A 16,325-nucleotide genomic window follows, 5' to 3' on the forward strand; every position below is an offset into this window, starting at 1 on the left:
TTTCTCTTCTTAAATCTGTGTCTTAGGACAGATATTTCCTAGATTTGCATGCAGCATCTGGAAAAGTAGAGAACCCCATGGACAGTATACTGAATATATTATATACAGGGTACTATGCACATTAATAACTATATTAATAAAATTAATGTGTGAAAAATTAATAAAACTTATAATATGAGGAATATAATGAAAGTTAAAGCAATCCATGCACCTAGTCTGACCACAATTTCTAGACATCTCTCCCCTGTTCTCATATGCATGTACATATGTTGTAGAAGTATATTCATGCATGTGGTTTAGCATTGCAAAATAACACCAAATTAGAGGGCAAAAGCAAAAAGGGCCAGAAGATGGCCTGTGAACTTTCTAGCAATAATTATCCTTGTTAAGTAAATAAAAAACAAGGCAACATTGAAATAAACTGTTAGAATCATGTTGGAATATATCACACACAACTAATTTTGTGATCTGCAGGGTATTCACAACTGATGCTTTACTTTGCATCATTCCTAGAAATCTATACATTAGAAAAAAGTATTTTTAAAAATCTGTTTATGCTGAAATTTTTGACTCTTAGGTCCTGAGACAGGCAAAAAAATTGATCCTTTGAGTTTTGTTCAGTTAGATCTCAGGCAAACAGGCAACGGCATACTTGTGTGTCTGCTATAAATGCTCTTTGAACTATAATCCTGAAAACAGTGTGTTATTGGGTAACTTTGGCAGCATATGTTCTAAAACCTAAACATGTTTATCTCTTGTATTTTATAGTTGCTAACTGAAGGGTTGGCTGAGTTAGCCCAGTACTGAAGATACTGCTCTGAGCTTATGATAGTAATGAATTTTAAATCACTCCAGAATGTCTTGTACAGGACTCTGCCCTTCTCTGAAATCTTGGGGCAAATTTTGATCTTTTCTGTACAGGCAGAATTTATTTAACATTCTGTATTCCAGAAAACCTACAGATCTTGTATGAAACGGCCAACATTTTTTTCTTTAACTTGGGTTTTCAGCTCTTCTGTGATCTCTTCCTACTGCTCGTGTAATGCAAATGAGTAGAAATTATTCACATCATCTTGGCTATTTCCCACTAGGTGTTCAGCATGCAGCTATGTATTAAAAGTCTGATGATCCTGGGTAGCCCATCATGCACAGATGATCACTGCCAGCCATCACACAGTCCCTGGGCTGCCCTACGGAGTCACATGGGGCCATAGAGCCATAGGAGACTCAAGCACTTCTGGTTTATCCTCTGCCAGGCATGTCCCAGCTTGATCAGAAAATCTGGAACAGCCTCTGATTGTGAGCCACCAATTTGCTACTAGGATTTGGACATGAGCAGAAAGCAGTGGATGGAGTTAACTGTGCTATTAACTGAGGATATTTGCGCACATAAGAACCCAGTACCCTGATATTTAAATCCCATATTTTACAGGTTTGTTGTTTCTGCAGCTTGACTTCAGCAGGTGACTATAGTAAATGCACAATGCCTCTCTCAGAGCGGTTTTGCTGTGATGATCTGGGCAGTCTTTCCAGTAACTATTCCTCTGATGTTTAAATAAATAATTGCTTGCTGGTTACACCATCAGGGAAGCACACAAACCAAGCTCTTTGTAGATCTTTTGCACAATGTAAGTTCAGTGTGTGAGTGGAGTCCTTTGAAATTACATCTGTGATTTCACCAGGGTTCTGACTTCATCAGGGTCCTAACTTCATGGTGTTCTTCAGTGTAGGTTCAGAAGAGTTTGCCAGTAATCCTTTTGAGAGGCATCTGTAACCTGCAGCGTATCCAGTATTTGTCACCAGTCCTCTCTCCTGCAACCCTGAGGGGCATTGCAGGAAATCAAAGCATTCATTGGGCAGCAAAGAAATGGAAGGATAAAGAATATAAAGAAGATTAGAGGATTAAATAAAACTATACACTCCTCCCTCTCTCCTCCAGACATTCAATTTTCTTCTCCTTCTCTGTTGGAAGCATAATCATCAGCTCTTTAAACTTAATTCTTGTTCTTCCTTTATCTTGGTGAGGAAAACAGGTAAATAAAAATATCCTTCCTAAAGTTTGGGACTGACTCAAGAATGACTTTCATAATTTGTTGTTAGCACTTTGCTCTATTTTTTGTAAATTTCCCAGCCACATGAAGGAAACCTTTCAAACTGAGCCAAATAAAGCAAATAGAAACCTGTTTCTCAGGTTTCTCAGCCACTGTCAAGTACTCCATTTATTCAATCTCACTATCATGACAAAAACCCAGCGAGCTCTCATTTCATGCCAGCTGCCACAGCCCTGTTGTGCAACACCCTACTGAAGCTAGACTGCCACTGACCCTGCATTTCTTTCACCGTATCCTACCTTTAGTCCACTTTCACTTTGCAAATCTGTTCAAGAATTCATATTATATATATATTTATTATTCAAATAAGAGCACAACATAAGAGCAACCGTATAGAGCCAGGTCAAAGGTCTATTCTAGTAGCCTGTCTTTTAACTAGCCAACAGTAGGTTCTGGGGGAAGGGCATAAGTTACAGGACAAACATGCAGATCTCTCTTTTCCACTTGCTAATGATATGCTACTCTTCCATGAGTCTGAGTAATCATGTTTGAATGTAGCTAACTTTTGGAATCCACAATATTTTCTGAAAATGTGTTCCACAGTTTAATTAGACTGAATTTGTAAAAATTATTTTCTAATATTTTGGGGTTTTTTTACAAGTTGATACTTCAGCATTTCATTTGATGCCTTCTGTTACTTTTGCTTTAGTTACGTTTTATTTAGGTATGTTTTATAACAACTCACTTCAGCTTGCCTGGAAAGGAAAGAAAGTAGGGGTGTTCTGCATCTCACAGGATTAAACCTAACAGGAATTTTGTCAATGGGAACAGCATGCACCCCATGGAGCTGGGAGCTAGCAAAAACCCCAAAGGGAGAAGAGGGCAGAAACTACAGTTATTAATAATCATCAGGCAAAGCAGTTTTGTAAGAAAGCAGGTTATATTCCCTGCCATGCTCACAACAAACATCTGCAGCTCTCTAGCAACAGAACCACTTTACCACGGGAACTTTTCTTTCCATTCTTCCCAGAAATCAAAAAGAGAGAAAGAAGGAAAAAAATAAAAAAATCAGTACTTGAGAAAAGAATGCATGTGCTGTAGCCACCATCAAAAGTTTCTTTTCACAAGCAGCAAAATAGGTTAGATACTTTTCCTAAGACATCCAGTCTGAGCTTTTAATTGCTTTTCACTTTGGTATTTCACCTGCCTTTCAGTACCATACAAATCTAATGTGCAATACTATTTTGTTTCCAGGCTAAAAAATCAATTTATTCCCATCTGAGTACACTGGCAGATTTTGCAATAGAGATGTTTGACGTTCTTGATGAAATCAACTATCAGTCTTACAATGACTTTGTCCTACGAGTTGGTAAGTCACATTTCTAAAATTACCACACAAGCAGAACATTGTTTGTTGGCTTTCCCTGTGCTGTCTGCAGAGGATTACCTGTCCTGCACTCATGATTAAAACTGAAAAGCCTCCTTTAGTGGGAGAATGACATCCGTGTAGAAGGTCAGAAGGCTGGATGGTGAGCATCAGTATTAAGGAATTACAATTGTGTCCAATTCCAGTGTGTTTACTTAATCTATGCACCCCTAAAAGGAAACTGCACCAATAATTTTATACAATATCATTAGTGTACCCAGCCTTGTGGTTTACACTGCTTTTTGCATTGCTAAGCTGCTGAAAACTGGGTCTGGCTGTATTAACTATTAAGTTAAGTTGCATCTGCAAAAGGTTTGTTGGCATCAAAAGTGTGATGGGAGGTTTTTTTGTCCACAGATACCAAATCACCTCAACCAGTCCTCTTTTCTCCAAAAAAATCAAATCCTCTGGTGTCCTTCCCATGCAATCCTTTACATATTATTACATATCTTATCTCTGAGTCCTTTCTCCCAGCCTTCTTAGACAGCAAGTTCCCCCCTTCCCCTCCTTCCCTGCATCCCACTCCTCTCCAATGTACTTCCACCGCTGTTCTCATTTTGTTGCATATTCTAACATAGATAGTTTTCTCCAGCTTCTTTCTATATATATCTTCATGGCTGAATTGTGAGAATGGTCTGTTCAGGGGGAAAGATTGAGAAAGGCCAAAGACAACAGGAGTAGCAATAGGAGAATTATACATCTTTGCCCTCCTGTACATACCAATAATTATAAACCTCAAATTCTCTTTGAACTCTGTTATAACTCATCTTTCCAGGTTCACAAAGGGGCAGAAGACAAATATCTAACCCCTATACATTCTTATGTATAACTTGCCTGGGAAAGCCCATGGACAGAACCTCATGCAGGTTTTGGCATCCGCAGCCGTGCACCAAGGCACTCAGAAGAACAAACACCATCTTTTATATTCCAATGTGTCAAATTCAGTCAGAAATGTAGAATTGAGCCCTGTGGATTCCCAAAAAAGATGCTTGAGCCATTTTCACGTACACTTGTCTTCTTCCAGTGTCTCCCTGATCTGAGTTGTCTGGTACTGACAACCAATGTGACACACTTCCCTTACCCCATTCCTCATGTCTTCCAAGCCACTATTTCTGTTCCACCTGGAAAACCTCCATTAAAAGGCTTTATATGAGCAACGGCAGTGGAAGTCATAGCAAACAGTTAAAGATCTTTAACAGTTTGTCCTGAATTGTTCTACAGCTAAACTCCGCACTACCATTGCTTTTCTTAAAACAAAGAACAACAAAAAAAAAACAACCAGAAAAAGAAAACCCACATAGAAGCTAAATTTTTTTTGTTGTCTATCATATTGCATTTCTAGTAAGATATCTCTGTGTATACCTTTATTTTGTTTCTAAAGCTCTTACAAATACAGAAGTCCAATTGGCATTAATTTAACATGTATTATGTATTATGACCAGAAAAATTCTAAGCACTTGTGTTAAATCAATAGATTTGGATTCATGGAAATCAATAGCATGGATTCATGTTTCCCTTGGATAATATGCTATAATGTTTGAAACCAAAGCCATTGTTTTGATTTTAGGTATTAATGTCGGGCCAGTAGTGGCTGGTGTCATTGGAGCCAGAAGGCCACAGTATGATATCTGGGGGAACACTGTAAATGTTGCCAGCCGGATGGATAGTACTGGAGTGCAGGGGAAAATTCAGGTGAGTACATTCTGAGACAATTTTCCAAACTTCACATACCTTCCTGTTTTACATGTGGTTACATTTTCAAGGCCACTTAGAAAACGCATCCTCACTTGATCTTGAGGTTCTTATGAAAAGGGCAACATTCTCCAGATGATTCAAATGTCAGAGGTATAGTTGTTTTCTATTATGTATGCTTCGCTACTTGGAGGCAACAAAATCCTCAAATAAATAATTTCCCATCAGTAGAAACAGAGTTCTCTGTTGCACTGCACACAGTTGGAGGCAAGCCTAGGAATGCCAACACTGCACGGGCCAGTCCTTGTGCTGTAGGAATTTTGCCTGAATAAGGACTACAAGGAAAGGATCTATGTCCATTTGCATTCTGCTGCATTTTATGTAGCTTTAAATATTCCTTGGATACTTTGGACCGAAGAGGCTACACAGACAGTGAACATTGTTGTTCTACTAGAGCTTGGGTAGAAGCTGTGCTGCACCCCTGAAAATCTTGCAGTCCTTTATCCTTTATACCTGTGTAGTCTCCAGGGATCAAAAGGTCTTCTGGACTAAATTAATGTCACTGGAACTGATCCAGCTAACAACAGGGGGCAATTTAGTTACACATTTCTGTTGGACTGAGCTTAATCTGGCCGTGTAATTACTCAGCTCAAGACCACGAGCTCTGCTTCTCAGATTCCAGTTTGGTCAGTGAGCCTGAGAGCAGCAGTAGGTGCTAATTCATTCTGCTTATGTGTATTTCATGATAGAGAAGTAAAATGGGGAGGGGTGGGCAGTTCTAGGATTAACCTTATATGAACAGGAAAAACTAATATTTCTTTTTTTTCTGTCTTCAGGTGACAGAAGAAGTTCAGCGGATATTAAAAAGGTGCAGTTACGAATTTGTGTGCAGGGGTAAAGTCAGTGTAAAGGGAAAAGGCGAAATGTTGACCTATTTCCTGGAAGGAAAGGCTGATGGAAGTAATTCACAAACACGGTCTTTAAACTTAGAGCGAAAAATGTACCCTTACGGGAGAGCAAACATTCAAACAAAACTGGGCACCAGCTGTCTGTCGGTATCCTCAGTTGCTAGCTTTACTGTAAAAGCTGGGCTTGGAGCAGGTCAAGCGTCTGCTACTCACACAAATCAAACACTGCATTATCTTCCTTCTGTGCCAGCTGTGAAGGAGGCATAGAGCTAAGGAGATTTGGTTGTGCCATTTGCACTAAACTTGGAGAGCAATGGTTGCCTGAATTCTTACCAAGAGATCAGAGGTCATAGGCCATGGCATTAACCAAGGACCACTACAACCCAACCAAAGAGAACTTGGGGACTGTGTAACGAACTCTTGGGATGGAACATATAAGGGCTAGCAATTCTGTTAGGAAAAGTCAAAACCTGATTTTCTGGAAATGAGGAATATTTTCTTGGCATTTTTAAAGGGTAAATGAAAAAAAAGTGAGATAAACGTGCAAGCACTTACTTGTGTGTGTGTGTGTGTGTATATATATATGTTTTAATCTATATATGCACATATACAAACAGTCCTGTGTAGATTTAATAGAGATTTATAGAGATAAACATAAAAATATGTATTTATTTACACATCCACCTGCAATGACATAGCAAAGAGTTTTCTCTTTCTGTCATAACCAGCATTGTTGGGGCTGGGATTAGCTGCATTTAACCATGGAGTGTGGGGCAGCTGGAGACTCTCCAGGGCCACAGTAAGGGTTAGAGAAACTGTACTCCCAGTGCATGAGTTAAAGGTCTGAGAACAGTGTTCATTGTGCTGTCAATGGCAGATTAACGAAGGCTGGATTCAGCTAATTGCTAAGCCCTACGTATTTTTTTAAATTCTCCTTGCATGCTCCAAAAACTTAAAAAAAACCCCACAATTCAAACTGTAACACTAGACTACGGAGTAGATAAACCACAAAGCTTAAATGTTCGGCAGAAGAACAATATATATTCTTTCCACTTAAAAAAAGAAAGGGTGGTAGAGTTTAGAAGTTGCTGCCTCTTCACAGGTCATTTGACACCTTGCAAGGCAGAGGAGCACTTTGCAAGCACAGCAATATGCTTATGCAATATAGAAACATTCCTTCATGTACCGTACTGATTTTATTGAAGAGCAGAAGGATGGTATTACTTCAGACTTTTACAAACAGCACAGATCCTGTGGCTCAGTTCCAGGATTTAGCTTTACCTTTCTAAACAGCTCAAAGAATAGTCCTGTACTGGTGACAAACATGCTGTTGCTGTTCATGACATTTGTATGTTTGCCAACATATTCTTATGTCTTAACTGATTTTTAAATTTATGCCACAGTTTTATTATATCTTGATTCTACCCAGGCTCATTCTTCAAAGCTGTACAATTATCGAAAGTTATAATTCTGAGAAACAAGCACAGTCAAACTTTGCCCAAATGAGCACACTGGTAAATGTGCCAGGAGAGTGAGGCCTGATTTTAATCTGCATAAAAGGGAACATATTTTGACTGCTTTCTCCTATAATGCAGCCCACATCCTATTGTTCATGGTTTCATCCTGAAATGCTGATCTGGATGTGAAATGTGTAGTGCAGCTCTGTACTTGAGGTGGGGGCAGTTGGAGGTCATCCTGCTGAGTGACGTGAGCTCCATGGATAGGTGCCGTACTGTCCTGATGGGGATGCACAAGCTAACCTGCCTCACTGCTTTCCAAAAGAGAAGCAAAACTTTACATTGTCTAAAAACATAGAAAACTTCCTTTTAACTAGCACCACACACACACACAAAACCCCCAAAAAACAAACCTGAAAAACCCACCCAAGACTGCAGAAGTTGGCCAAATTGTACAGTAGAAAACTCGCATGTACTAGATGTCACATTTCCCTTTGGTGGGCCTATTTTATTACTGACTTCAGTGGAAAGAAGATTCTGAGCAATTCTCCTGTGGTCAGCATTTGCTTTGGAGCAGTCACTGTTTGCGTTAAAAGTATATGGACAAATGCTGTGTCAACAGGTGCAAATGATTAAAAAAATGCTGCAGGAGTTTCCATTCTCCATGTAGCCATATCAGGCTGCTGTGGGACTCCAGTGGTTTTCAGCAGGGTTTTTAATTAATTTTTATGTACCCTGTCAGCTAGGTGCTTCATCACAAAGCTAGCAAAATTAATGTTGTGATTAAAGTGACTGCAAAGACCTGAGAATTGTTTCCTAACTGTACTAGATGTATGCACACTAGCTGATCTGTGGGAAGTCACTGCATTTCTTTATCTCCCTAGTAACTATCCAGTTCACAGGTATTCTTCCAGACTAATTTAATTCTGGTTCTAAGGCATTCAAAGCCATTTAAATAAATACATGTAGAGAACACAGATTTAAGAGAACAAGTATTTACATAATTAAACTACGTGGTATCCATGTAAAGCACACTGTATATTTATGGTTTTTAATAGGTTTTTAAGAATTAAATCATCACACGGGTAAGTTAAATATTTAACCAAAATGGAAAGCATTATGCGCAATAGCATTAATCACTCAGTTCCACTCACAAAGAGCCGAAGTTACACAATTTTTGAATCAGTGCATTTGGTATGATTTCACCAATAATAATAATAATAATACGTTATTTTTACATGTCCTGCTATTAAAAGCGTCTTCAGATCCTAGCAGTAGATCTGGTAGTACATGAACACGTAGACCAAATACAGCCATTGACCCACTCCAAAAGCTTAAAATGAAATTATTTCATTGTTACTTTTTTAATAGGCCCAAGATATAGGCATATTGCCATCGTTTCTTGTATCACTAAATGGACAGTGAGCAGAAATTAATTGTCCCCTGTGTGATAGTATTTTTGGGACTGTTGTCATTCCCAGACTCATTCCCAGCCTAGTCTTGGATTAATGTCAGTGGAAGATCATGTAGCAAGGTAAATTTAGATTATTCATTTCAATATTTTAAAAGATTAGCATGTGCTAGTAGAATTATTCCAAAGTTCTAAGCCTGATATTCCCCTCCAACAGTCAAATGAGGCACGTGACTTCTGTAAGAATGATTTCCATGTTGAATGGAAAGGACCCAGATGGGTGCAGTCCATCATCAGCTTCTCATTCTGCCCTTTTGCAGGAGGTCTGTGCCTCCAGAGCAGGTTGGGTGGACCAGGGTGGCTTCTTGGTGCTGTAGCCAGTCCAGTGTGCGTGTGCTAGCTTACAGCTTCAATGATGGTCTATTGGGACTAGTTTCCAGACTTCGTTTGAGCCTACCGTTAACATTTTTTCATGTTTTTGTTGTGGTTGTTGTTGCTGGTTTTACTATGGGGAAAACTATATTTTTCTATGTAGTCCTGGACTGAGCAGTACAGAATCGTGAAGAAAGTTCATCCAAGGCACAAATTAGTAAAAAGCTATATGAAAATGATAGGCAGTGTTCAGCAGCCATTCCAACAGGGAAAACCAAATGCCTGTTGAAATCATGATATAATGAAGCTGTGCTCCTGTCTTTACGCATTCCCTCCCTATTCAGATCGGTTTACCCCATTTTTCTTTTCTGTGTACATTTGTTTTTTATTTCAACTCTGGTGTGATGGCTTTAAATGACAGATTTAATCTCTCTGCTCTTCCGCATTCTTTGATATGTTCAGTAAGTTGAACACATGGAAAGAGGTAGTAGTAATACTTCCAATAACCCCACAAATCAACATTTTCTGCCAAATTAGAGAAGCTTGTCATCAAATTTTTATTGGCAATTGGCTGAAGGTAATATGTGGCCCACTGCAATATCACTGAAAATCATCAGAAGGATTTCCTTGGTTTTCTGTGGGATTTGGGTTGTGTCCACCTTAATGCATGCAGTTGTATTTCCTACCTTGCATTTATTAATTTTCTGGTGAAGCTCTGTAACTCTTGCCTGGGTGACCTTGCTGTAGCAAGGAGTCAATTCTGCCCCACAGTACCCAAAAGTCCCTCACATTTAACCAAGGATAGTAACTTGTCACACTGTGGGCAGAACAGCCTCCTGCACTTCTGTTCACTGTTTTGTGCAGCTGTTAGTTTGAAACAATTAACAGATGCGAATGCTACAACAAAGGGATGCCATTTTGGCATGTCAATGTCTGTCAATAGCAAGCACAATATTTCACATCAGTTTGCACGTTTTCTCTTTCAGATAACAGTAATAATTGAAGTCTTTCATTCTTTATATAGGGAGATAAGTATCAGAGATCTTCAGACTTCACTGTCTTGGGAGCTAATTTCAAAGTGTTCCTATGCTACCTTTATCTTTAAATTATTTTTTAATTATTCTCTGCTGAGATTACAAACTGGCATTTAGTTTAATTACTGGCTAGATATTTCCAAGCATTTTCCATTTGTATTGACTAGAAAGCTATTTTATCCAGCCTGTAAAATGCGTTGGTTTTCGTAGCTGCTTCCCGCTGTGGCAAGTCACACTCCCTTGTCTTCACTAAAAAACACGCAAATTCTCCCTTGCTTTCTCTAGGTGAGACTGAGAGCCAAAAGCTTCAGCTCGTTAGGGCTGAATCTGCATCCTTTATATACCCACAAGGCCTGCAGAAATCGCCAAGAGTTTAGCATGCCTGTGAAGTTCAGGAGTTGAGCTTCTGTAGGCCAAGTTCTGCTTTGGGTTACAGAGATCTTGTGTCAATACTGAGCTGGATATTTTACAACACTGTCACCGATAGTAGGTCATGCGCCTAAATCTCTGTCACACTTTTGCCTATAAAAATTTATCTGTAAGGCAAAAGAAACTACTTGGGAGTCACTGTTTGAAGGGAAACAGTATATGACCTGTGCCATTTCAGTGCTTTGAGGAGTCTGAACACATTAGTAAGTAGCATGAATCATTTTCATGTGCTGAATTCCTGCTTGTAGCAGAAACAAAGCGTTTTCTTTACATCAGCAAGTCCAGATTCTGTATGTGTTCTGCCCAGGCAGGAGGACTATTTAGCCATAATGTTCTTTCAAGTTAGAGTTTTGTATTACAGTGAAAACCAACATTTTTTAATTTGTGATAAACCTGTATTATAATGCCTTATTTATTTTTAATCTTGTACAGTGTTACAGAAAACATTGGCCTTTCATGTATTATTCACTTTAAAAGATGTATTGTATTATGAAATTTTGTAAATAGTTTTAGCTCAGACAGGTAATTGCATGTACACTTGTATAAAAGGAGGCAAAAAGGCACACTTTTAACAAATCTTAACAATTTTTGTAAGAGACATTTTACATGTGCATGGAGATTGTAAATCCTTTGGAAATGGACGTCCTTTTGCTTTTCCTTGCAATCTATTGCATGCCACTCATGCCTGACTTCAGTAAAACAAAACAAAACTGTAAGTTTTCCTAAATGTTTTTGACATATCACTTCTGGCATAGAGTTAAATCCACTAGTTGCATGTGCGTTCAGCAAAGCAAAATCAAAATGCAAACAGCAAATAAAGAAGAAAAGTAATTTAATGATTGTGATCTACCAACCTCAGTGTTCCAAGGTCCATAATACAGTGTATGAAAAGTGTTATCAACATCTATGCTGTCTTCATAAGGTACCTTCTGGTCATTAGAAGCAATAAACTCTACTTACTGTAATATAAAAAGCAAGCAGATATTCTAGTCCATAATGGTGTAATATCTGACATTCAATGGGTATTCTCTGATACTGCGTTTGATGTACTATTGTCATCAAGAAGGACCAAGTGACAAATCCATCATTGCTGTATGCAAGTGCAACACTATGGAAGGTAAAGGAGGTGAATCTGGCCCATTGATGTTACCCAGGGTATATTTCTAATGTGGTAATAAGTTATTGTATGTGAAAAGTACACGATGCAAATAGATTGTTTTCCTAGATACATACGTATGTATATATATGTATGTATATATATATATATGTAAAGTAATTTTGTTGCCTTATTTTTGTTAGCTTATTTGACTCGTTTTCCAAATTTTTTATTGCTAAGCAGAAAGTATTTAACAGAACTGTTAGGAGAAGGTTCGTTGGGTTCTCTGGCTTTGAGCTGCCTGAATTCTGTGCTGACACTAGTCCTGTTCCCACTAAAGCCATGCTTACAGGGATGCCTCCCATAGGGATCACAGCCTCACCCACAGCTTGAGGCCCATGTCAGTTAGTGACATAGGAGTAAGAAATGGCTATTCAGTCCTCTAGCTGATTTTTCCCATGTTGCTGCTGAACAAAACTTTAAATTCTGGAGGTATTTTGCATGTGTCATTTTTAAAGTTGTCATATCTGCGTCACTACAGCTCGGGACTACTTCTCAACTTACTTATATAATTACAGTATATGAAAAGTATTGTAGGAGCGTAACACCGAGGTTGGTGGCAGAGGAAAAAGGGTGTGGACTGTGAATACTTTCTACTACAGATTAATAAGGACTTCTTATGTTTTATGGATTTGAGCTAGTTTTATAATAGGACTTAGAAATCCATTAATTTGTTTGTTTAATCAGGTGACTGTGGGGTTAACGAAGCAGTACAGCTTCTGCAAGTACTTCTGTCATCTAAGTTAAGATGTAGATTCATACAATGTATCCCCATTGCCTGCATACAAGAACCACTACCTTGTACTGATGATTGGCTTCATACAGCAGTTAAGGGTTTCTGACAGTTATAGACTAACTCATCTCAAATTCAGTGGGTTTTACATCTCAGTGTGGCATAATTGTTGCAACTAATGACAATCATGACTCTGCTTCTCTACCTGTTTACCAAGCCTGTTTATGATTGGCTTTTTCCAGAACTCTGTATAGGCTTTTTTTTAGCTCTTAGCTTCTTTTAATCCCATCTTCACTGAGCTTTCAGGCCAAATCTAAATCATGAATAAATATGTAAATGTAAATAAATGGGGGAAAGTAGACATAAGGGGTGGGGGCTGCCTGTTGCTTTTTAATTACTCTTCAAAATGTCACACTGCTTGTGTGGCCTGGTGTGACTTACAGTCTGATCAGTGCAAGGACAGAAACAGTAAAAGCTTTTTTAAAGCACAAAGTTAGCAGGAGTACAAAATAACAAAAAGAAAAGAAGCCTGAGAGATAGCAGTTGCTGAAAGGAAAAGCTGAAAAGCCAATACTCCTGAAGTCAGTAGGAAAGCTCTCAGTGACATGGGACAGGTCTTGAGTATCTGAGCTGGCAGAGTACTCAACCAGGTTTCTAGTGCAACAAAAATAAGGCTTGTGTTTAACTGCATGGCCGGATCGGTTTCTGAATTTTCATGTCTGTTCACATTCACAAGAGAGCTCAGGATCTCTTGGTGAACTGCTTTCAGAATTTCAGAAGGAATTATTAGGAATGTTTGGGAGTTATCACCTTTAATGCCTAATTTCTGATCATGAGGAAGCACCTTGAAATTTGAATTACCACTGGTTATATATACATAGCCTATGTGCTGAAAGGACTTGGGTTTGCTTGTGCCTTACTGCATGCTGGAGGATCTGCTTCTTTATATTAGGATCCCCATTTTATGCCTTCTGTGGCATCAGACATGCATAAAACTGAAGGAAGAAGAAGTGCTTGCATCACTGTGAAGCTTTTTTACTACTTCCTTTCCTACTTTGGTTTACTACCAGCACAGCTATGTAGGTGCAAGGAGTGCTCCAAGTGTTTATGCAGGGAGGCCATACACGGGTATATGTGGGTCCAAGATAAGAACAGATTTCCTAGGAAGCTCAGCACACACAGTGAGCCGAGTTCTGCAGAAAATCTGTCCAGGTAGTTTGGAGCTCCTTTGAAAAAAGCTGGCTGCCCTCCTCTTCAGAACAGGCTTATACAACACATTAATTAAAAACATCCAGAACACTTACCTACAGCTTGTAACTGCACTGCCACGTTTGCCAGATGTAGGTTAGACTGCTGGTGGTAAAACAGCTAACAGTTCTTGTTGTGGGCAAGGCTAAGGTCTGCTTTAATTACTGCGGTTGTGCACACTATTGTGTCTTATTTTCAAGTGCCTGACCTGCTGCTTTGATCCTAGACCTGTCAATGGTGACATCAGTTATGAAAAATTTGAGCTGGCACATAGAAGTTATTTAGGTGATACCTCATGTCTTTTTACCCGTTAGTGCACATGGGTGCACAGTTTGTCTGTTCTTACATTTCAAATGACATTCAAGTGATATATTAAGAATTTTCAATGAAATGTAGATGAAAATGCATTACCTGTGCCATTGCAAAATTGCTTCATGATAATTACATTTTTAAATTGCTACAGTAGAAATCCTTCTTCATGTAGAATTCCTGCTTTTTTTAGAGTAACATAGTAGGGTTCAATTAAGAAAAAAGAAGTGATTGTGTAACTTGCTCCCATTTACAAATACAATTTTCTGCACAAATTTGGACTTAACACAAAGCAAATGGTGAGTTTCTTTTCTGCATTCAAGCAGCTGGTTATTACACAGAGGTAGCTTTGGAAAATGTTACAGAATACAGTAAGAATGAAAGTAATGCTTTCAGATTTACTGGCCTAAAAACCAGAGTCCAAGAGCAGTTACTATTTCTAGCGCAATTTAACCCAATACAGAGAATTCTAGAGCAGTGATATTATTTTCAGTGAAATTCTGACAGAAGTTAAAAACCTTTTCTTGGAGGTTCTTTTTCCATAATACACTTGTGCATAGATTTGTCTGCGTGCAAGTCATCCGTTTGTACACAGAATGCAGATAATGGTACAAACCAGTAGTAACACACACATTTCAAGCAGATTCAGCCAAATTTGACCCATCTCTTAAAATCCCTGCCACTAAAACTTGTGCTGCAACTCACATCGGTCTGGATTTTATCCTTGTACTTTCTGCTGACTGCAGGTTAATTTTTCCCTTCTGGTATATGTCCATAGGTTCTGCCTGGAAATGAGATGTTAAGTATTTTTCTGATCTATTAATTGGAAAGATCTATAAGTGTATGTGATTCCTTCTTTTTATAATGAAATGTTCAGCAGCTTAAGGTAGGAAGCATGGAGCATGTGTTCTACAACCAAAATTGGTGTGCTTACACATTATGGCACAGTGCCCATTGTAGGCTTACCCATAATTTTAAGCATCCTAGGAATATTTAAATGTAATAACTGCCAGAGCACTAAGAGGAAAAGGAGCTAGGCATGCCTGCCTGACTCTTAACAACACATAGTTCTTCTTTGGAAGTAAAAATGTGACCTGCAGCTCTTAAAACACTGCTTCTTAAGCAGGTGCCCCTGTTGCCCTTAACTTGCCTTCAGTTGTTCAGTGCCATCGCGTTTTTGTTGCAAGCAGTTACTGTCCACTCAGGCCTGCTTACCATCTCCCTCTGTAGGTCCTCTATCACATGATTGTCAAACCTCTTCTTTTTCAAAAAGAAAATATATTTTCAAAAAGCTGTTTTTTCATATAATAGGTGTTCAGGATAAAAGAAATAGCTTTGACATAATCTGGTGAGGAAGCAGTACATGTGTGTGACAGCAAACCTGAAAGGGTGAATAAATGTACCCTGTAGTGGGAGTGCAGGCACCAGCAGCTGGCAGGAGGCTGGGCAGCAAGGCTCTGCCCTGCCAGCTGCAGGCAGAGCAGCGTCTCTGCTCCTGTCCTCAAAGAAGAGACACAGATAAGTAAGAGTGGGGGGTAACCTAATTCATGTTCCCCAGGATTTTACTAAATATGTGCAAACCCATTTCAAGGGCAGTCATGTCGTCTATGTCTGGATGCCACTCTTTACTGAAAAATAAAAGCGAGGAGAGATACAGTCTTGGGGTTTTATAAGGCTGGTTGAACTGAAGTATTCAGTAAGAAGACCATGCAAGAGGAATCTTACCAGCTGCTTAACTTGCAAATGTTAGCAGCAAATTCTTTATTGCTTCAGAACTAACTTGAATATTCTGCTTAGACTTTGGAAAAAAAAAGAATTTGCATCAGGTAGAAATATTCCATTTCTCAAAGGGAAAACCAAATCTCTCTATTTAATTGGCATATGATTTTTCAGAAGATCTTTTAGTCTGATTTTTACAACCCAGTAAAGTTAATGGAAATATTAACTTCAAAGATTGTTGAATTTTTAGATCAGGCCTTATTCTAAGGTCTGTTCCTCCCCCACTGATGTCAAACGGGGTGTTGCCAGTGATTTCAAAGGGACCAGAAGGAGGCCTACTGTATCACAATAGAAGCATCTACATAGGTAAATAAAATGAA

General features: G+C 38.8%; 1 protein-coding gene across 1 annotated transcript in view; it reads left to right on the forward strand.

Annotated features, from left to right (window-relative positions):
* Window positions 1-6,344, forward strand: part of ADCY1 (adenylate cyclase 1) — a 316,417-nt gene extending 310,073 nt beyond the window's left edge. Inside the window, exons 21-23 of the mRNA XM_009638467.2 lie at window positions 3,306-3,420; window positions 5,045-5,169; window positions 6,006-6,344. Of these exons, the coding sequence (XP_009636762.1) occupies window positions 3,306-3,420; window positions 5,045-5,169; window positions 6,006-6,344 (579 nt within the window). The remainder of the gene's footprint in view (window positions 1-3,305; window positions 3,421-5,044; window positions 5,170-6,005) is intronic.
* The last annotated feature ends 9,981 nt before the right edge of the window (window positions 6,345-16,325 follow it).

This window comes from Egretta garzetta, unplaced genomic scaffold, assembly GCF_000687185.1.
Source record: "Egretta garzetta isolate BGI_Z169 unplaced genomic scaffold, ASM68718v1 scaffold155, whole genome shotgun sequence".
Lineage (NCBI taxonomy): Eukaryota > Metazoa > Chordata > Aves > Pelecaniformes > Ardeidae > Egretta > Egretta garzetta.